We start from the raw sequence: 22,904 nt of genomic DNA on the forward strand, positions 1-22,904 counted from the left end.
AAAGAACTCAAAAGAAACAACGTAAGAACATTTACAATGGCCAAACATGGAGACAATGAGAACTCCAGTAAGGTTAAGAAGTGAATGGTTGTGAACACATCAAATATATTTAAATCTATGGGTTAATGATACTGAAAGTTTTTAAAACATGATCACTTCTGAGATGGTATTATGTCTGGAATCTGCTTGAAAATAATCCTGGAGTCAGGGCGCCTGTGTGGCTCAGTCGGTTAAGCATTCAACTCTTGGTTTTGGCTCAGGTCATGATCTCATTGGTTGTGGGATCAAGCCCCACGTAGGGCTGGCTCCACACTCAACGCGGAGTGTGCTTGAGCATTCTATCCCTCTGCCCCTCCCCCCATGAGTGCTTGCTCTCTAAAATATTTTTTAAAAAATTAAAAAAAAAAAGGATAGAAAAGAATCCTGGAGTCAATAATAAAGGTAGGCTAGATGAACAAGACTGGCCACAGGTTGACTGATAATTATTAGATCTGTGTGGTAACTGCATGGTGTACCATTCTGCCTACTTTCATATATATTTTACAGTATTAAAACAAGCAGAAAAATGTGAGAACAACCATAAGTTTTCAAACTTTAAGGATTATGAGAACAAAATGTCTGAAGAACCAGTGCTCTAAGCTAATGAAGAGCAAGACTCGAATCTACCTTGTTAATCAAAGAATGTTTAGTATCTATTACCTCGCAGACAACAGGTACTCAATAAATAGTTATTAAATGAATGAGTAGAAATGGAATAGTTGGCTTACATGCTAAGAATTTAAAAATTTTTTTGATTTAGAAAAATTGTAAGTTGAGATAATGATTACTTTTCCTACCCAAGCATCATACATTTACGCAGTTCTGTATAAAATAGTTAGAATGGTAATCATCCTTAAGACATTAGTTTTAAAGCATTATTTTAAAATAGCATTTAAATTTTTATGAAATACATCTCATGTTATAAGACAATCATTTTAAACATGTAATTTGAGAGAATCACATATAAACAACTTACCTTTCAAAGGGTGCTTGGACTCTCTTAATTACATGGTAAACTAGTATGTCTTTTGCCAACATATATTTATCACTTAATGAAGTTATAAGTCTTAGACATCCAATAAGCTCTAGGTAGTTATAGCATTCATTTACTACTGAGTTTAAGTCAGCCACATTTGTTGCAGTATTTACCTATAACAAAGAAGAAAATATACCCAGTTTACTCACTTAACTTGTGAATGATATTTGCATTTCAAATGACACTTATTACTTTATAGTCAATTCTGGAGAACACCACCGTGGAATAAAAGTATATCAAGAATTATTTTTCTAGAATAAAGGACAATCCAGTTTAATAAATAGTATCAATTTCTGCCTTCAAGAAACCTACAGTAAACTGCCACTTTAATATAGGAAATTATTTACATAAGAGATAATAACTGACACACAACAGTTACATAGCACTAGAGAGGCAAGTGAAATAACCTGAGATTTCATGAAAGAGAAAGAATATCAGGTATCTGGCCTTAAAGACTTAATGAAGGACTTAAAACAGGGATAGAATCAAAAGAGTTCAGGAAATAGTATAAACAAAGGAACACCTGACCATTTATGTGCCAGACACTTCCATACAGGTTAGCTCTTTAACAAAGTTACACAGGGAAAGAAAGATTAAAAATAGGAAGCAGTCAATGGTTCATTTGAATACAAAATTTCCTTTTTATCTCTTCCTTCTAATAAATTTTTTCCAGTGATTTATATGATTTCCCTCATTCACTTCAGGTCTCTGCTGAAATTCCAGAAGTTTTTCAACTACCCTGTTCAAAATACTACCTTCACACACTGTCAGAGACTAATAGTTAGGTAAATATTACCTTTGCTCCCAAACCCACCACCCTGAGTTTTAGTTGACAGCCAAACTTTCCTTGCAGCTAAATGTGGCTATATGTGATTAAGAGCTATCTAAAGGAATGTGAGTGAAAATGTGTCAAATTTCCCTGAACTCTACTTCCATTTCCTCCCTTAAGAGCAAGCTTCATGTAGATGAAGACGATATCCTAAGTGATTACACAATGAGAGGAAGGAATCAAATGCCCTAGATGTCTTGGTATATCATAACCATACTGCTAAAATACAAGCCATCTGAAAGGCCAGACAGCACGTTATGATTTGTGGGCTACAGGATGTCTGTCACAACTACTCAACTCTTCCACTATAGTGTGAAAGCAGTCATAGACACATAACAAATGGGAAATGGGTATGGCTGTGTTCCAATAAAACTTTATTTACAACAACAGAGGCAGCAGGCCAGACTTGGCCTACAGCCATAATTTGCCAATCCTTACACTAAAATCTAGATAACAAATTTTAGAGAAATAAAATATCTGTTGGGGTCTCTGTTACAGAAGCTTAGCCTAAGCTCCAACTTATTATACCTCAAACATTATCTTTCTCTTATTCTTATTTTTACATTTTATTACATGACAGTGTATTATATATTTATCTTCTGTGTTTCCTCTAAAATGTAAATTTCAAGGAGGCAGGGACTTTACTTCACTACTGTATCTTCAATGATGAAACAATATGAGGTACATAGTTATTTGTTGACTAAATGAACAAACATTGGATAGGAGCACATAAAACAGAAATAAAGCAATGAGAGGAGTTGGAAGTCTTAAATACCCTAATGAATAGCTTGAACTTTGTTCACTAGGCAAGGAGAAGCCATTGAAGATTCCTGAGGAAGAAAGCAATGTTATCAAAACTACTTTTAAAAGAATCATCCTGAATATTAGAATAATATCCTAATTGTTTGAACCTAGAAATAATTTCAGTTTGGTATAGTAAATACATTAGAAATAAAAGGGAAGGGGCACCTGGGTGGCTCAGTCGTTAAGCGTCTGCCTTTGGCTCAGGTCATGATCCCAGGGTCCTGGGATCGAGCCCCGCATCAGGCTCCCTGCTCAGCAGGAAGCCTGCTTCTCCCTCTCCCACTCCCCCTGCTTGTGTTCCCTCTCTTGCTGTGTCTCTCTGTCAAATAAATAAATAAAATCTTAAAAAAAAAAAAAGAAGAGGGAAATGCTGAAGATAAACTTCACTTTTAGAGATAAGATGACTTGACACATACTGATAAATGGAATATGGAAGAATGAAAATGGCCCTTTCTCCAGAAAGGCATGGAAATAAGAAATCTTTTGAAAAGAAAAATCAGGCAAAAAAAAAAAAATTCTGGGGAAAAAACAGTTCTGTCTTATTAAACATGTTGGGCTCAGTGTGTTAGAAAGACTCAGACACTATCTGGATATAAAGGACTGGTGGCTCAAAAACAGAGGTCTGGGAATCACTCAGAAAGGTTATGGGCAAGAAGAAGCTTTCCAAATAGTACAGAGGGAGGACTGTTAGGATAACATGGAATAATACCCAAGTTTCAGGGGTAGGAAGAAATGCAGTATTAAAGAAAACAGAAGAGATAAACTCAAAGACAGTGGTGATTATAAAAGGAGGATATGAGGAAGTAGGAAAGAAAGGCCTTTGCATGTGGTGATTTAGATCCCTGGAATCAGCTACAAACTAGCTAACTTGGGAGAACGTTCTGTGGGAACAGAAGCCTGACTATAAGAAGTTAAGAAATGAGTAGGAAAGAGGAAGCTGAGACAATGAAGTTCTACTAAAGTACATGTTTTGGTAAAGAGGAGAAAAGGAAAATCAGTTGAGTTAAAGGATCAATTTAAACTACCATTTTAGGATGACACATCTTGAGCCAAATAAAAGGACACACTTCCATGTTGTTTACTTTGTGATTTTGAAACTGAGGCTTACAAGATTAACTAACATGTCCAAAGTCACACAGCTTATAGCAATTATTTCAAACTAAAATCTGACTTCTGAGCATTTGCTTTTAGCCATTAAACTATCCTGCCTATTAATGGAGACAATGGATAGCAGGAAGAAGGTTAAGAAAGTTAAGCAGGAAGAAGGTTAAAGGAAAAAAAGTTGGATGACTTTCATGGTCTCAATTAATTTCCGAATCAGTAACATGTAGGCAATGATACTTGTAGGGCATTATGATAACTAAATTGAGTTTGTACAGGTAATATGTAGTACAGGGCTATGGTAACTACTTTTAGGTGGAAACATTGAGTCTCCCCATTTGCTTCCATAAAGAAGAAATTCAGCCTGGTCCTTCTCTCCACCTATCACACTTGTCTCCCTGTAGGAGTTAGACTAAGTTTTTTGACTGGTAAGCCAAGTCCTTCCTCTTTGCAGAACCACCTGCCTATAGAAAGTGCACTTTCATCTGAAATCTAGCAGACAATAAGAATCTGCCTTATATTGTCTCTGGCAGGGTAGATAAATCCATCTAATTCTGGGAAGTGTTAACAAACCACTTTGACCACAGACCAAAGTCACATTATCTAATTAGTTATATCAACATTACACCTGGTCCTTTGATCTCTAGTTGTCTGACCTTAACATCTATCTTGTTTGTGAACTCTGCTGGTAAACAAAAATATTAATGCCTCTTGACTACTGCACAAAGAGTATTATTCTATTGTAGATCCAGCATTTACATTAAAATATAACTAGGATGTAGTCTGTATTTTAATAAACAAGTACATTTCTTACCCTGATTATAATTTGTGCCACGTCAAAGTCTGAAACATCATCTAAAATTGGTTGGGTATTTTCTGGTCCATAAACAAGGCAGTTAAACAAGGTTTTAGAAAAGAAACCAGGTGAAGGACCACCATGAACCAAAGAAATGGCAAGGATTTTGCCAGCTTCATAGTAAAGATTCTCCTTCAGAGCTGTAGATACAGATAAAAATACATCAAATATAATTCTTTTATTATAAGATAACCATATATAATGAATACATATACAGTAAATTAAAAATCCCCAAAAAACTAAGACTTAGACAAATGTAAAATAATTTACAGAAACTAGAATCATGTATAAAATACAGATCTCACCTAAATATATTTTTCTGAATACAAAATAACCTATAATAGAAAAGATGTAAATACAGAAAATCTTTAATAAAAATCACATGTAATTCAATCACAATAACCAGTGTGCACACTTTGATGTGTATTTCTAGTATGTATATTAGTATACAAAGAGTTAGACTTTTGCTTTTTTTTACTTACTGTAACATTGTAAACTTTTTCTACATTATACACAATTATTCAAATCTACAGTTAATGACTGATTAAGACTAATTTATAGATGTGCTGCAATGTAAACCATCTTATTACTGGCTACCTTGGCTAGGTCATAATTTCAAAAATATGAGAAACAATATTACAATCAATATCTATTTTCATATTCTTTTTTATGTATCTTTGATTTGATTAGTATAGATTCCTACATATGTTATTAGTAGTTCAAAGGAGGTTGTTGATAAATAGGGCTAAATTATTTTCCAAAATAGCACAGATTTACTCCCAAGAGTATATGCTATCTTACCTTGTCATCATAGCTTTCAATATTTTTTAAATTGTCATTTAAAATGTTTTAGCTACTAAGCGAAGTAAGTCAGAGAAAGACACTGTATGATTTCATGCATATGTGGAATTTAAGAAACAAAACAAATAAGCAAAGGGAAAAAAACAAGAGAGAGAGACACACACACACAAATCAAGACACAGACTCTTAATTATAGAGAACTGATGGTTACCAGAGGGGAGAATGGTGGGGGGATGGGTGAAATAGGTGATGGTGATTAAGGAGTGCACTTGTTGTGATGAGCATAGGTGATGTACGGAAGTGTTGAATTACTATATTATACACCTGAAACTAATATAACACTGTATGTTAACTTGAATTAAAATAAAAACTTAAAAATAAATGTTTTAGCTTTGATAAATCAAAAAGATGTAAATTTTCCTTTATTTCTCTTAATACAGAGCAAATTATTAATAAGTAACATTATCAGTACATGAACTAATAATAAAATCTCAACAATGACCTTATATGCTACGTATTAGCAGTCACAGTTTCTGTATCTGTTAAATGAATTCCAGAGGTTGCATAATTAATCTAAGGATATAAAGCAACTAAAATAGATGTGTACAAAACTGAATTCAGATTTTGTGAATTTATGCATTTATCCACTGTACCAAAACTGTCTAGAGTTAACATTACTGATTATTTGGAGTGATTTTTTTTTAGGGAGTTTAGAGTTAAACAGTGTGTACAAATAAACCTTGGTAGCTTCTCAGTTATTTTAATGATGCTTCAGGCAACAGTAAGGAAGTTCTAGGGAAAATATAAGAGAAAATTCAAATGGAATGAAGTAAGTCTTCTCACTCTTTTGAATTTCCTACTACAGCAAAAGCGGTATAAAAGCTCCTAAAAAAGAATGCTAGAATTAATCACTCTTCTGAAATTCATGTTTTAATTCATCATCAGAAAACAGAAAAGTATCATATACATAAATGTGCATGAAAAATTCTTGAAAGCAAAAATATATCAAAAAAATCTGTTAGATGTGGGCCAGAAAATTATGTGATAAAAATCCTAGGTTGTGAAGAAACATCCGATCTGCAAATTCCAAATATGTGAACAAGAAGGGCTCAAATAATCATCCATTCTATTTGGCCACTCTATTCAAATGAAATTAGAATGAATATAAAGTACATTTTTAAGAAGTTACACTTAATCATAAATTCACTCCAAGGAAGATATTGCTAAAACAAATTAAGCATATTCTTAAATAAAATTTTCACTACAAAATTTAAAGAACATCACTCCCCTTTCTCTACTCTTCTGTGATTCAATCAGTATTTTACAACAAAGTGAACTATACATTTCGGCCACAGGGACTGAATATTAATTCTAACCAGCTATCTCTTTCACATGGTATATTCAGCAGATACGATAATAAATAAAATTACCTTGAGAATTTAGAGACAAATTCTTTGACAAGGACCCTTCAAATATTGGTGAATTCTCAAGATGCTGCATTAAGAGACTTAGGAATTCTTGCTTTGATCCAGGATGCTCTCTTCCAAAATTATCATTTTCATTGATATATGCTACTTCAATTGTGTATGAAGGATTAAAGTTTTGATTTCTGAATCCATCTAAGGCACTATTCCAGATATTGGCTTTATTAATCCATAATCTTTTAGTTTTTTTTTTAATTTGAAATCCCAATTCCATCATTATTGTTGAAACGTCTCTTCTAAATTTACTGCCTTGCCTATAAAACATGAATTTAAACAGAGAGGTTAAGTACTCTAAAGTACTTTACATGACACAGCAGTTAATTTAGCCAATAAAAAACAGAAAAATTAATTAAAAAGGAAATTCTTCCCCAACTCCCACCCAAAAACAGACAGCAGCTGCCACCAGAACCAAAAAGCTATTTGATTTGTTTCTAAATTCTTGACTCCCCAATTTCCTACCAATTAAAATCTAATATAAAAAATGATCTATGAGAATGTTGATAGATCATTATCTCAAATTTGATCAATTCAATGGATTTAGATGTAAGAGTCAGAGAAGCTCAGAATCTCACCCTCCTGGCCAATGGCTATAGCAAACAGTTGCTTCAACGCATTTCAAGTTTACTAGATCCTTTAAAAACAGAACAAATGTAATTTCTCTATGAGAGAACCATAGTTTTAAGAGATTTCACAATGTATTTCTAATCATAAAGTTACTTAACAGTACAGTTAATATTATAAACACAATTCACAATTCTATAGCAATAATTCTCAAAGTGTGGTTCAAAACTAGCAGCAGCAACAGCATCTGGACCCTTGTTAGAAATGCAAAATTTTCCCTCAAGACTTTATATTTAAGTAATCTCTACACCCACGTGGGACTCGAACCTACAATTCTGAGATCAAGAGTTGCATACTCCACTGACTGAGCGAGCCAGGTGCCCCAGAAATGGAAATTCTTGAGCCATACAGCAAGTAAACAGAATCAGAACCTCTGAGCATGAGGCCTAGCAACCTATGGCTTATTAAGACCTCCAGGCAATTGTATGGACTAAATCAATTGTCTCTGCCTCAATTTCTCCATCTGTAATTGAAATTAATGTACTCAAAAGAATCTTGTTTGGAGCAATGTCCCTGGATCATCTTTTCACATCAAGTATAAATTTTTCTCATCGTAAAACATTACAATGCCCCAATGTGGACCAGGCTTTGTTTTTTCTTTCTTCAGACACCCCCTAATTCATTAAAGCAGGTTGCAGGAAAACCAAAGTCTTTCAGAAGACAATCCTTCAGAAATATGCCTTTGTACTGTAGCAGGTTGATTCCTTGTTCCTGCCTGGAATGGCAATGCTGATGTTATTCTTTTAGAATATGATGTTAAAGCATGGAACAAGGAATCAAACTTCCCTGGTATAACATCTTTGGAAACCTACATATTAAAAGTTTTAAAATTAATGTAAACATCTTTTTTGATACTGAAAATATTATAAAAACATCTGTAACAAGTTTTCAGCTAACATAAGTGATATCTTAAAACAGCAATTCTTCACTTTTTGAAGAGTACTTCATATTCCACTTCATCTATAAATCTAGTTATCAAGTATTTTCACAGAAATTCTCTTTACCTTCTAAGTTTTAACTTGATAGTACTTTTTTTAAAAAGAGAGTGTACTCGTGGGTGCACGTGCGGGGAGTTGGGGAGGTGGGGAGATGGTGGGGGAGAGACAGAGGGAGACTGAGACAATCTCAAGCAGATTCCCTGCTGAGCACAGAGACCCACGTGGGGCTGGATCCCAGGACCCCAAGATCATGGCCTGAGTCAAAACCAAGAGTCAGCCAGACGCTTGACCGACTGAGCCACCCCGGTGCCCCTAACTTGATACTATTTTTAACAAAAAAGTACTTCATCATGCTTAGCTACTAATGTTAGTTTTGCTTATTTTTCTAAAAACTCCTTCGCAAAGCTACATATACTTAAAAATCCTAACTTCAGCTGAATAAATACTTGACATGATACTAAGTTGTAATTCTGGTCTTATTTAAATGTTATGATTTTCAAAGTTACTTATTTTACTATGTACAGTGGTGTACACCTGTAGTCCCAAGTACTCAGGAGGCTGAGGCAGGAGGATCGCTTGAGCACAGGAGTTCTAGGCTGTCGTGTGCTATGCCAACTGGGTGTCTGCACTAAGTTTGGCATCAATATGGTGACCTCCTGGAAGCTGGGAACCACCAAGTTGCCTAAGGACGGGGTGAACCAGCCCAGGTAGGAAAATATTTAGGCATTAATACAATACAATAATACTTGTATGTGTGCCTTAAACTTTCTAAGGAGGTGACATTTAGACCTCTGACATTGACAGCAAATATATTAAGCAAATGATGACACAATTTAAAAAAAAATCACTATATTAAATATGACTCCTTCCTTTTAACCAAGTAACATGGTATACTTGGTATTTTAATTTTTAAACTACCTTGAAAATGATTTATAATACATATTTTACATCATGACTCAGTATACAACAAAATAAATTTCATATATATTCTATTTGCAATGCAATCTGATATTTTACATTGTATTCTGTCCTGTTTTGTTTTCTTTTTTCAATGCTGGTTGCATTGACTTCATGATCAAATATTGGTCCTGCAGTTTCAAAAACACTCTTTCAGAATACTAAGATCAGCTACTATTCTAAATATATATATATATAGACACTTCCTAGTCTAATTTTCTCAAAATAGAGCTTTATAGGGATGCCTGGATGGCTCAGTTGGGAGAGCATGTGACTCCTGAGCTTATAGTAGTGAGTTCAAGCCCCACACTGAGCACAGAGCTTACTTTAAAAAAAAAGAGAGAGAGAGAGAGTGTTTTATATTTTTCTCCAATTCAAAATACATACCTCAGTAGATCTTTATGCTGGGCTCCAGGTGACTGTCTGGGTAATTTAGGTGATGATTCTTCCAACAAACAATCAGTTATTCCCACACTGTTAGTGTTGGGTAATGTATGTTTTTTGGCTTTTTGGAAATCCTCTGTAGATTTAAAACCCAATGTTAGCATTACAGATATACAGGAAGAAATCTTAATATACATTTGAAAAAAGTCTTTATTCAAAATTACAAAATATTACCTGAATTGTAGAGAATACCTCTACATTCCAAACACTCCCAATTTTGTTCCCATGATCGTAATGAGGAACAAGCTAAATGTGTTCCACTAGAACCACAACACTGACAGCGCTTTATTTCCCATTTGCTGAGGATATAAACAGAGCAGATGTTTACACTTTAGTATTAACTTGGTCTAATTCCAACCACCTGCACTGCCACAGGCCACATTGTCCATCTCACATATAACCAACACTTCTACCAAAGGAGGGAAAATAGATTATCTGCTTTGACACTACATTACTCTTTTTTTTTTCTATTTCACTTATTATGTTTGTAACCTCTTCCTCTAAATATTCACTAACTTAAAATACCTAAACTAAATATCAACATGTACATGCACATACACAAGACTATAAACACCAGAAAGAACAGGATTAAGAAGGAAAAACATTTTTTATATTTGGAAATTACTAGCTCATAGGGAAATTGCTCTAAAAATGTGGCCAACATGGAAGAAGCAACAGTAAATATATTATCTTACCTAAAATATTATCTTTCACATTCATTGTGAGGAATTACTTCCTATAAACGCTTGTTTAGACACCCAGTATTATGTAGCTCAACAGGGTCCAGACTTATCTTGCCCATATTTATATTCCCCTATTTGTTCCCTTCCACCCCCATCTCCATGTTTCTCCACTGGATTGTGTGATGTATGCCAGTCCATACTCACATTTTCTGTATAGGTGTGGGTGTGGGTTGTGGTGTGGCACCTACTTTTTGTTTGGTTATGTTATACCCTCCATGAATAAAATGGATATACTCCCTGAGTGTGTGGATGCGTAGGTGATGAGAGAGGCAGTTGGGGGCGCCTGTGTGGCTCAGTTGGTTAAGCATATGACTCTTGATTTAAGCTCAGGTCATGATCTCAGGGTCATGAGATGGGGCCCTGTGTTAGGCTCCGTGCTGGGTGTGGAGCATGCTTAAGATTTTCTCTCTCCCTCTCCCTCTGCCCGTGCATCCCGTGCCCCCACGTGTATGTACGTGATGCTCTCTCTCAAAAAGAAAAAAGAGAAAAAAAGAAAAAGAATGAGAAAAAGAAAAAGAAAAAAGGAGGTAGTTGGATACCCTCCTCTCCATTAGGTATAGGTGAATCTCTCTGTGTGGATCTGGGTATGGAGGTGTGTCCTCTCTGTGTGTCTCCCTCACTTTCCCAGATAGTTCTGCCAAATGATGAAGAGAAAAAGGACATCTAACATGAGTGCTTACTATACACCAGGCCCAGTTCTCAGTCTATACAAAAAGTTTAATCATAATTTTAATAGGAAAAATCGCTATTATCCTTCATTTTAAAAAGGAGGAAACCAAGGCATAGAGGGGTGAATAAATTGCCCAATTAAGTTCACGCTGCTAGTAAGTCCCAAAGTGGGGCTTCCAACCTAGTTTACATGGCTTCGGACCCATGCTCCTAACCACTACACCATGGTGCCTGCCTTACAGCAAAACCACCTTCCTATCACGAGAACGAGGGAGTGAGATTACAAAACAAACAAAAAAACAAAAAGCATTCAGATGGCAGGTACTGTGTCCTAGGAGAAAAGACAAGGAATAGCAACCTCAAGTAGCTGCCAGAAAGGAAGGGGAGTTTGGTAGCTACTGACTAGGCGACCAGTAATATATAAGCAATATATACAGGTTAACTAAAACAGCCCAAAATAGGGGCACCAGGGTGGTGGCTCAGTCGGTTAAGTGTCTACCTTCAGGCTCAGTCATGATCCCAGGGTCTGGGATTGAGCCCCACACCAGACTCTGCCTGCCGCTCCCCCTGCTTGTGCTCACATGCTGTGTCAAATAATTAAATAAAATCTTTAAAAAAATAATTAAAACAGCCCAAAATAAATTTAGAAAATATTGAGTGAATGTACTGTTTCTTAGAAATCTAAAGTGCCTTATTATTTACAAAGCACATTCATATACATTATCTCATCTGTGCCTTAGCACAAGCCTTTAGAAGTTTACAAATGAATAATCAGGGTCACCAGTCACGTAAGCAAGAATATACAATACTTGACATCTTCAATAAGATCTCTGCCCTTAAATAATTTTTAGTCTAATGACAAAAACAAATTCCAACAATGTCACTTGCATTGTAACAGGCACATGAAAGAAAAAAACCCAGCCTAGAATGGGAAATCAGGAGTGGTAAGAGATGCTTAGGGAAATTTTTCAAAGCTGGCAAAACATCAGCTGAGTCTTTGCAAATAAGAGCTAGCTTACCCAGCCAAATCACTTTCCATGAGAAACAAGGCTCCCAATATTCTGCTTTGCACTTTAAGTTTCAGCTTGCCATGTTAAGTAAGATTGTATAACAGGGATTAAAAATTTATTGAAATATTCTCCATAAATTCAACAAAACTGGATTTGTTACTGTTTATTCTACATCTTAAAAAATGAAGATACTCTTGATTTCTAGTATCTAACACAGTATATGTACATAGAAGGCACAAAATAATGGTTAAGATTAGAGCATCTACTGACATTACAAAAGAATAATTTTAAATATCAAACACTTTTTATAGTGATCCAAAAGAACACTGCTAGATTACTTTAGTTAAATTAAGCTCTAGAACAGTGCCATCCAATAGAAATACAATGCAAGTCATTTAATGAATTTAAATTTTTCTAGCGACCCGATTTAAAAAGGTAAAAGAAACAGGTGAAGTGAATTTCAACATTCATTTTACTTGACATGTAATCAATATAAAAAGTTATTAACAAGATACTCTTAGTTCTTTTTGTCTTACTATTATGGGCTGAATTGTGTTCCCTCCAAATTCATAAGTTGAAGTCCTAAAACCCAGTACACCTCACTATGTGACAATATTTGGAGATAGGGCCTTTAAAGAGATAACTAAGAAAATGAGGTCATATGGGTGGGCCCTAATTTAATATGACTGGTGTCCTTATAGGAAAAGGAGATTAGGACACGACAGAGGGACAATTATGGGAGGACACAGCTAGCAGGGAATCATGTACAAGTCAAGGAGAGAGGCTTCAGAAGAAATAAAACCTGCCGATACCTCTATCTTGAACTTCTAGTCTCTAAGATTGTTAGAAAACAAGTATCTGTTGTTATAGCAGCCGTAGCAAATGAAGACAGTGAGTCTTCACTGTGTATATCACACTTATAACACCTCTCAATTTGGAATAGCCACATTTCAAGTGCTCAATAGCCACATGTGGCCAGTGGCTACCACATAGGCAAGTGCAGCTCTAGAAAATGAAGGCTCATGAAAATACACCACAGAAAAAAGTTACAACTATGCTGATAGCAATAATTTCTCTGTAAACAGATGTAAACATGTATTTAATAAATATACCTCCTCTCAAGTTAAAACTTTAAACATCCTAAGAGCAAAACTACATTTCATTAACTAGAAAACTACTTCCTCAGCTGACAGTTTAAATAAGTACAATAAGCACAACTGTACTTCCCAATATACCTATCAGGTGCATTATAGTCTCGCCCTTCTTTGCAACGACATCTTCGGACATCACAATGCTCATAGTGCTGCAGAAGTTCTTGATAAGCATTTTCCTCTAATTCCCAAGATGCATCTCTGTAAATGAAGAAAGATATAAAATACACTTTGAACTAAAATGTTACATAAAAGGATTAGTAATGAAATCTAAAAACAAAAACTTTTCACATACTTAGGAACAAGGATAAAACTTTTTCTTCTTAGGATTAATCATTCTCTTCAAGATATAAATCTATTAGTGTCATTTTATCCTGCAGTTATTCTCACAGTGAATTTTCAAATGTTTAAATGAAAAATTGGATATTTTCGGGGAGGCTGGGTCTTGATCCCAGGGTCCTGGGATCGAGCCCTGCATCGGGCTCCCTGCTCAGCGGGAAGCCTGCTTCTCCCTCTCCTACTCCCCCTGCTTGTGTTTCCTCTCTGTGTCTCTGTCAAATAAATAAATAAATAAATAAATAAAATCTTTAAAAAAAAATTTTCTAAAACTTACATTTTTCCTAGTATTTCACTTCTAATTTTTAAATTTCAAGTTTAGTAACATTATTTCTGGATTCCTCATCTTTAAGTATTAAGAAAATCCTTGTTAGGGCGCCTGGGTGGCTCAGTCGGTTAAGTGTCTGCCTTCGGCTCAGGTCATGATCCCAGGGTCCTGGGATCGAGCCCCGCATCAGGCTCTCTGCTCAGCAGGGAGCCTGCTTCTCCCTCTCCATCTGCCTGCTGCTCTGCCTACTTGGGATCCCTCTCTCTCTCTGTGTCAAATTAATAAATAAAATCTTAAAAAAAAAAAAAAGAAAATCCTTGTTATACATTTTAAACCACATCTTGATTCTCTTAATTTATACATGCCATTTTGAAGTCTATTATACTTGTGTGTAAGTCAATTAGTATTGTACACATTTGAGGTATTTATTAAAGAGACTATAAGTCAACTAATGAGACATTAAAGTCATAGTCCCTGCTCTCAAGAACTAGCAATCTGGGAAGGAGAAGGAGGCAGTGGTAGGGGCAGGTTTATATTTCCCCATTTAAGATGACTGCTTCTCTATGACAGACATAAGTGATTACTTCCATTGTTATTAAATTCTACATTTAAATTATCTTTTTGTCAAAAGGCTAAATGGTACTCACTTTTCAGGAATATGAATTCCCATTCTCAGCATCTCTTTCTGAAATATATCACTATTATTGCATATTGTGCATCTAAAGAAAAACACTCCTGCATTTATTGCTTGAACCTACAGTGGAAAACAGAAAATCTATTGTTAACAATTTAACAGGGTATCAGGTCATAAATTATAATAGCTAACAGAACATGTCCTACTTTTCACTTAATATATTATGAAAACATTTTCTATGCTAGTTCTCAGGCTTTGATAAATGAAGTTATTCTACTGCTAAAATTTTGAGATCTTTTTTCCCAATGATAAAAAAAAATTAAGTTAATGAATTGGCTGTTCTTAGCTTTACATGTCTTTCTCAACCTTTTTATCCAATGTCATTTCTGTCCCCACATATCATGTTGTTCATCACTCTTAGTGAATAAAACAGTAAAAATATTGAATTACTTCAACTAGGAGGGATGTTTAAATAAGTGTTACTATAAAACATCCTTGGTTCTGTTTTTAACTCAATCTCTAAGCTAGTTTTCTTCCTAAAAGGGGAGAAGTATAGAACCTACTCTCACTGCTTCAGCAAATAGAAATACAGAACCAGCAGGCAGAGGGTACTCAGGAACAGAAAACTATAAACCTACTAGAAAGAGTAGCCAATCCCCAATTAAAAAAAACCAAACAAAAACTAGTAGCACACATTTAACAACTATTTAACCCCTACTGTGTAAGTAGCAAACACTATGCTATGTACCAAAAAGAGAAACAAAATAACTTAGATCCTACTTCAAGGAATAACTGTTAGATACAATTATAATACTTTGTAAAAGTGTAGTGTGTGTGTGTGTGTGTGTGTGTGTGTGTGTGTGTGTGTGTGTGTGTGTTTTAAAGTACATACATGGAAGAGAAAGGAATAAGTACCTAAGTCTACGTAAGAGCCTGACAAAAATGTCACAGGAATGACGAGGTCAAAGCTAAGTTTGGAAGAGGAAACAAAAGTTTGTCAGGAAACAGGACAAAAGGCATTACAAGGATAGGGAATTGCACATATCAAGTCTCCATGGCAAGAGAGAGCACAATGTGATCAGGGAACTAATTAATAATATGCTTAGGGGGCGCCTGGGTGGGTCAGTTGGTTAAGTGACTGCCTTCGGCTCAGGTCATGATCCTGGAGTCCCAGGATTGAGTCCTGCATTGGGCTCCCTGCTCAGCAGAGAGCCTGCTTCTCCCTCTGACCCTCTCCCCATCATGCTCTATCTCATTCTCTCTCTCAAATAAATAAAATCTTTAAAAAAAAACAATATGCTGGGCGCCTGGGTGGCTCAGTTGGTTAAGCGACTGCCTTCGGCTCAGGTCATGATCCTGGAGTCCCGGGATCGAGTCCCATATCGGGCTCCCTGCTCGGCAGGGAGTCTGCTTCTCCCTCTGACCCTCTTCCCTCTCGTGTTCTCTATCTCTCATTCTCTCTCTCTCAAATAAATAAATAAAATCTTTAAAAAAAAAAAAAAAAAAAAAACAATATGCTTAGGGATTACATGATGGCAATTACATGTCTAACTCAGTAATGAGGTTCAACGGGGAAATCAAAGCCAGTATTGATATAGAATAAGGTATGCAGGAGAAAAGACTAGTAGGCTCCTTCAAAAGTCTAGTCTTTTTTGTTTTGTTTTGTTTTGTTTTTTCAAGTGTCTACAGTTAAATCACAGAAGGTTTTAGGCAGAGGTTAGCAACAAAAAAAGATACACAAAAAATATCTATTAGGTAGACCTGATATACTTGGGAATAGTTTATGAATGATAAAGAAAACAAAAGAATTCAGGTTCAAAGAACACTATTAGTGGGGCACCTGGCTGGCGTGGTTGAAAAAGCATGCGACTCTTGGGTTTTGAGGTCATGGGTTTGTGCCCCACATTGGATGTAGAGATTAAATAAATAAAATTAAAATAAAAACAAAAACAAAAAGTGGGACACACACACAAAGAATGTCAGAGGAAAGCAACAAGTTACTGAAATCTCTGAATCTAATGGGCCTTTAGGAGTAATTGTACACAGATATTAAGATCTCAGTAAATAGATATGATACAAGGGAGTGTCTAATATGGAGGAAAAAAACAACATAGGGCATAAGAAAAATACAAGACCACTGCAGCGATGGAGAAATCCAAACTGAACAATAGTGGCAATTCTCTATATACACAGAATGAAGTTTCCATCAGCTTTAAAATATTAATCTGCACCCTCTCCTTATAAAATTCCAATGTATATACCATTGCAGAGGTCACAAATGATGAAATATGCTTCACTATATTTAATTCTCATGCTATTGCATAGGACTGTTCTTCTTTCAACTCATTTAATGAAGTTTAGAGATTAAAAAAATTTTTCTTCAGGTATTGTTATATAATAGGATAGACTCCATTTACTATTTAAGTATATGTGCGGCCGAAGCGAGCACATCCATTTACTATTTCAGTTAAGACTTGTGACAGAATGGAAAAGGCACTATAGCTCCTTTACAGAACATAACTCAAGAATTATTTCTAACTGGTCTCTAATCAAGTAACAATTGCATGTTCATATTTATGTCACAGACAGGTGTCCATGTGGCTGTGATTTTATATTATATTTGCATAAAGTAGACCTACATTTTTGTAAGTAATATTATTTTGACTTTTTAATGACACGATTAGAAATTTGGTATTTTCAGTGCTCACAGAAAAGCCCTATGAACACTAGAGTCAAGTATGAGAACCCCTCTGTTTCATTACTAACAAATAACTGAAGCAAATCTTTTTTTCTTATTTGTTGAATGAGGCAAATCTTAATTGTTTTGAAAATAACATATGCTTATAAAATGAACAAGATGATAGATTTGGTAGCAATTACATTCATTGAAGTATAAACTCTTAAGATAAATTACTTTTGTAAAATGCTCATACAGTGTGAACTTCTTTCTCATTAGGTAAAGGTAACTTTTCATGATATTTATGAACTGCACTCCCTGGATACTTTTACAAACACTTCTTTATAAGAACTAACAGAATTTATAAAATTTACCCAACAAAACAGGCTCCATCCTGTCACTTTTAACGGAATCCTAAATATAAAAAAGTTTGAGGCTCATGCAAAAAAAATACAAAGTAATCACCCTAATGTTTTTCTTTACCCAAATTGTTTTTATTAATAAAAGAAGTAAAAATGGATTTATCAATCTTCACACAGAACTGTGTAGGTGAAGGCATAGTTTTAAAACAAAATGCACCATATACATAAGGGTTTTGGTTCTGGTCTAATTAACTAGGATTGTCATTCTTCTTCCCATATACCAGATACAAAGCCTAGAAGTCAAGGCTTTGACATTCATATAGATCACCTGTAATAATCCTGCTTATTTTTAGCACTTCCCTTCAGCCCATTTTAAGCATATATATAATTTCATAATTCTGTTTTTTTTAAATGTATAGTTCTTTTTCTTGATTTCATTTAGTTATATACATTCTTGGCCATCTAAATATTTACTTTCTTTATAAAAATAAATCATCAAAATAAAGAGATGGCTTGAGGTTGCTTCAGTGTTCAAGTTTGCTTTTCTTTTTTCCAGCTTTTCTTCAGTTGTCCTAAATATGACTAGCCTCGTTTTATAAGTACACATGATACTGCCACCAAGTCAGGTTTAGATACTCATGGTCCCAACAGTAAGGCATTTAAACTTCTCCAGAAACCAAGGCTGTAGGTACTGCTGCTATTGCTGGTTTTGAAACCCCAATTACCCCAATAGTAATCTCTTGTGAAAATTCTGTGGGACACCAGGCAGATGAAGCCAGCTTAACCTTGTTGCTCTGTCAGTGAGTTAAAAATCTTTTAAGCTTCCTTGTGGAAGATTAACACTGTATTGTGTCACCCACTGCTAAAGTCAATATATAGTGTGACTTTATAGACATAAGTCTTGTAGTATTTCCTGCAATTCACTGGGCACCATCTGTCTGTATGTCTTCACAGAACATCGGCACTCATGAGGGCAAAGTACAGAATAAGTAAAGTTACTTTGTGCAGTTTCATTTCACTGAAGTTTTTTATTTTAAGGCACTGCTTCTCTCAGGTAAGGCTTAAAAAGGGACATGACTGTGCTTAATCACTAAAAGGAGAAAAGAAAATCAGTTAACAAAAGACTGTTACACTATAGACGTAGAAATAGAAAAAATAATAAAGAAGAAAAGAAATCACTTAAACTCAAGAGACAGGTACAGTAGGAAAAGCTTTGGGATATTTCACTACATGTTTTTACAGACAATGCATGCTGCTTTCCTTTTCATCTTTAGACCCTGGATGCTGGCTTCACAGAGCAGAGACATTTTTAAGGAAGACAAAGACAAGGCCAAGAGTACCACGAAATCATGAAGTTTTTCCCCTGTCCTTTGGCACCATGAGGCAGCAGTTTTTAAAGAGTTAAACCTTGTTTCTTTTCTTCATGTAAGTAGTGTTTCACCTAAAGCTTAAAAAAAAAAAAAAAAAAAAAAAGAAAGGCATGGGGCACCTGGGTGGCTCAGTCAGTGAAGCATCCAACTCTTGATTTCAGCTCAGGTCATGATCTCAGGGTCCTGCGATCAAGCCCCATGTTGGGCTCCATGCTCAGCAGGGAGTCCGCTTGAGGATTCTCTCTCCCTGTTCTCCCTTTGTCCCTCCCCCTACTCACACTCTCACTCCCAAATAAGTAAATAAATCTTAAAAAAAAAGACAAAGAAAACCATTGTTCTATTTCTTCCTCTTATCAAAATTCAGTAGTGACATGAGGGGGAAAAGGTATTGGGCACTGGGTGTTGTATGTTAGTGATGAATCACTAAATTCTACTCCTGAAAGATATAGTACACTATATCTTACCTAACTCGAATTTGAATAAATTAAAAAAAAAAAAAAAGGTACTGGGAATACCTAGGCATTAATACATTGAGAATTATCCACAATGGGCTACTGGTAATACTGTACATGGTTAGGCAGCAATCAAGTCTTTCAGCAGATTACCTTTCATGTGATGAATTTCAACTGCCCATGACATTAGATTGAAGTATCATTAGCTCTGTGGGCTGACATTTAACATTAGCACAACACCATCTTGCCATACCTTCAATTTGACAAAATCCTATGAGGCAGTGGAACTTTGATGACAGACTGGTTTCTTGAACTTCAAATGTGATTTTAGAGATATAGGGCCTTTTGGCTCAGAAACGCCTTGGTATCTTACACTGTTCACAGCAGATTAAGGCTGTTAAGAATGGTTCAAAGAAATACAGGCAGTACAATACAACTGAGACCCCTCATCATTTTCTGTGTCTTGAGTCCTTGGTGTTTTGAAAGTGGACCTTTGATCTTTGGGTTTTGGTGGTACAGGATCTACAAATCCAATATTGTCATAAAAGTTATGAACAGCGCTAAAAAATAAAATGTGGTCCTTGGGCTTGAAAAAGATAATTCCTTTGGTTAATGTCAGTGTCAGTCTGGAGCTGTCTATTACAGATTCTCAACTGCTGCCTTTCTTTGAGTGAAGGTATTTGGGATATAGAATTTGATCTTTTCAGGTGCGTTTGAGTTAGATTATTTTCCATTTCATTGACCTCAGATTTTAGTTTATCCAGCTTTTTCTTTTGAATCTAAAATTCTCTTTGAAGTCATTCCATTCTGGCCTTTTGGTGTACCAATAGAGCTTGAGTGTAGGCAGCAGCATCAGATCCCATACTCAACTTCTGTGCTTCACTCATTCTATCCACATGTGCTATAAAGTAGGGTCCATGAGGTGCTGAATATTCTGTTTCTACATAATGATCAGGATGGCTTAGAAGATTTTTAAGTTCAAAGGCAGGGATACCACCCCTGGTGAAACTGCAGGGGTTTACTAGGATAAACTGTAATTTTGAAAGTATATTTTGTATTAGGTTGAGTGATCACTACTTGAGAATAAGTTGCATAATTATTGCCTATTGTTCGACTCACTCATGTACTTTTAAGACTTTCTTGAAATAGAAGAGGATTTACATCTCCTAACTTTAAAAAATACTTTTGTGAATGACCTGTAATCAATAACATTTTATTTTACTAAACAATAATAAAAGCCAAGCTCTAAAAAAAAGTGTTAAACTTAATTAAATCCTTTGTTATTTGGCATTCTATTAACTGTAACTGTCTATCAGTTGGCACTTTCATACATGTACACTATTGTATTTGATGTTATCAATAAGTGAGATCTTTTTAAAAATCTTCAAGAATCTTCTGAATCAAATAAATATTAAAGTGTTTAATGTTATGTGTTTCATGATATTTACTTAAAAACTTGTCATGGGGGGACGCCTGGGTGGCTCAGCTGGCTAAGCATCTGTCTTCAGCTCAGGTCATGATCCTGGGGCCCTAAGTCTTGCTCCCTGCTCAGTGGGGAGTCTGCTTCTCCTCCTCCCTCTGTCCTTCCCCCCGCTTCTCTCTCAAATAAAATCTTTAAAAAACAAAACAAAACAAAAAAAAAGGGGTGCCTGGGTGGCTCAGTCATTAAGCGTCTGCCTTTGGCTCAGGTCATGATCCTGGGATTATGGGATCCCAGGATCATGGGATCGAGCCCCGCATCGGGCTCCCTGCTCGGCGGGAAGCCTGCTTCTCCCTCTCCCACTTCCCCTGCTTGTGTTCCCTCTCTCGCTGTATCTATCTGTCAAATGAATAAATAAAATCTTTAAAAAAACAAACCAAAAAAACCCCCAAAAAACCAGTCATCAGGTTTGACATACAAGGTGGCTTTCAAAAAGAATACCTTTAATTCATTAAACAGTAATCAGTTCCTGTCACGAAGCTGTGATAAAGTGTTTACCATAGTTTTTTTTTTTTCTAAAGGCCTCAACATTTAAATATCTTAGCTTCCAGTTAAATTATCATTTCACATATCTTGGTTTTCTAAGCTTAAATATGTAAATGAAGTTGGGAAATAAATCTGCTTTATTCATTGTGAAATACAGACAAAATCCTTAGTTAAAACAACAAAAACTTTTAAGTGTAAATATACATTAAAAGGTAGTGTTCTAAAGTATTTTAAAATATTGTACACTTCAATAGAGCAAATTTTATATGTAAAATATGCTTTGATAAAGCTGTTTTTAAGTTACAAGTAGAGGTAAAATACACAGGTCAACTCTTTACAATTTAAAATTCAAATCAGGGGTGCCTGGCTGGCTCAGTCAGAGGAACATGCAACTCTTGATCATGAGTCTGAGGCTCCCACTGGGTGTAAGGATTATGTAAATAAATAAGTAAATAAACCTTAATAAAATATAAAACAAATCAAAATTCAAATCAGCTAGGAACAAATTTTATATCAGATAAAGCCTACAAGATAACTTACCTGTAAACAGTCTCTATGAAACCAAGCATTCTTACAACAAGGACTTCGTAATATGCTGTAAGTTGGAATAGGCTCGATAAATTCCAAGCAAATGGTACATGGTAAGGAGTCTCTATAATTATTAGATGTAATTATTTGAACAGGTCGATGTTTCCAACAAAATGACCTAAAATGTAAATTATTTAAAAACAATATCTAATAAATTACAAAACACAGTGAGACTAGCATTACAATTCGCATTTATAAGAGGAAACTCATTTGTACCTCTCTCATAATTAACCTACAAGACTGGAACCTTGGCACTCTTAATCAGTCTCACAAACTATGACCAAGGAGAGCAGGATTTTCAGAATGTGAACCTTTTGGTGGTAAGACTTAACTCCTAGAGGGGTGCCTGGGTGGCTCAGTCGGTCAGGTGTCTGCCCTTGTCTCAGGTCATGATGGGATTGAGCCCCGCCTTGGGCTCCCTGCTCAGTGAGGAGCCTGCTTCTCCCTCTCCTCCCTGCTCCTGCTCTCTCTTGCTAGCTCTCTCCCTCTCAAAAAAATAAAATCTTACAAAAAAAAAAGACTTAACTCCTAGAATTTCAGTAACTAGTATTATGTTGAGAATCCTATGTAATATTGTTAGCAACACCATTATACTCAATATTGTACAAAATTAAAGGAACTTAAAAAGAAATATTTTAATTATGTAACATAAAATACAAATAAAAACTTATTCCTAACCCACTAAATTTATTTCCATTTGCATTTTCTAAACTGCAGTTTTTGTACATGCTAACAATCCATTAAATAGGTCAAGAACACAAAGACTAA

At 35.4% G+C, this 22,904-nt stretch overlaps 1 protein-coding gene across 1 annotated transcript in view; it reads right to left on the reverse strand.

The window, feature by feature from the left end:
• G2E3 (G2/M-phase specific E3 ubiquitin protein ligase) overlaps positions 1 to 22,904 on the reverse strand; it is a 56,941-nt gene that overhangs the window by 7,252 nt on the left and 26,785 nt on the right. The window contains exons 6-13 of the mRNA XM_028114873.2: positions 22,089 to 22,254; positions 14,735 to 14,841; positions 13,568 to 13,684; positions 10,085 to 10,209; positions 9,854 to 9,986; positions 6,897 to 7,204; positions 4,624 to 4,805; positions 1,016 to 1,188 (exon numbers count right to left, since the gene is read on the reverse strand). Of these exons, the coding sequence (XP_027970674.1) occupies positions 1,016 to 1,188; positions 4,624 to 4,805; positions 6,897 to 7,204; positions 9,854 to 9,986; positions 10,085 to 10,209; positions 13,568 to 13,684; positions 14,735 to 14,841; positions 22,089 to 22,254 (1,311 nt within the window). The remainder of the gene's footprint in view (positions 1 to 1,015; positions 1,189 to 4,623; positions 4,806 to 6,896; positions 7,205 to 9,853; positions 9,987 to 10,084; positions 10,210 to 13,567; positions 13,685 to 14,734; positions 14,842 to 22,088; positions 22,255 to 22,904) is intronic.

Source organism: Eumetopias jubatus, unplaced genomic scaffold (assembly GCF_037043125.1).
Source record: "Eumetopias jubatus isolate StellerSeaLion01/CBP00866 unplaced genomic scaffold, mEumJub1_p1.0 scaffold_7, whole genome shotgun sequence".
NCBI lineage: Eukaryota > Metazoa > Chordata > Mammalia > Carnivora > Otariidae > Eumetopias > Eumetopias jubatus.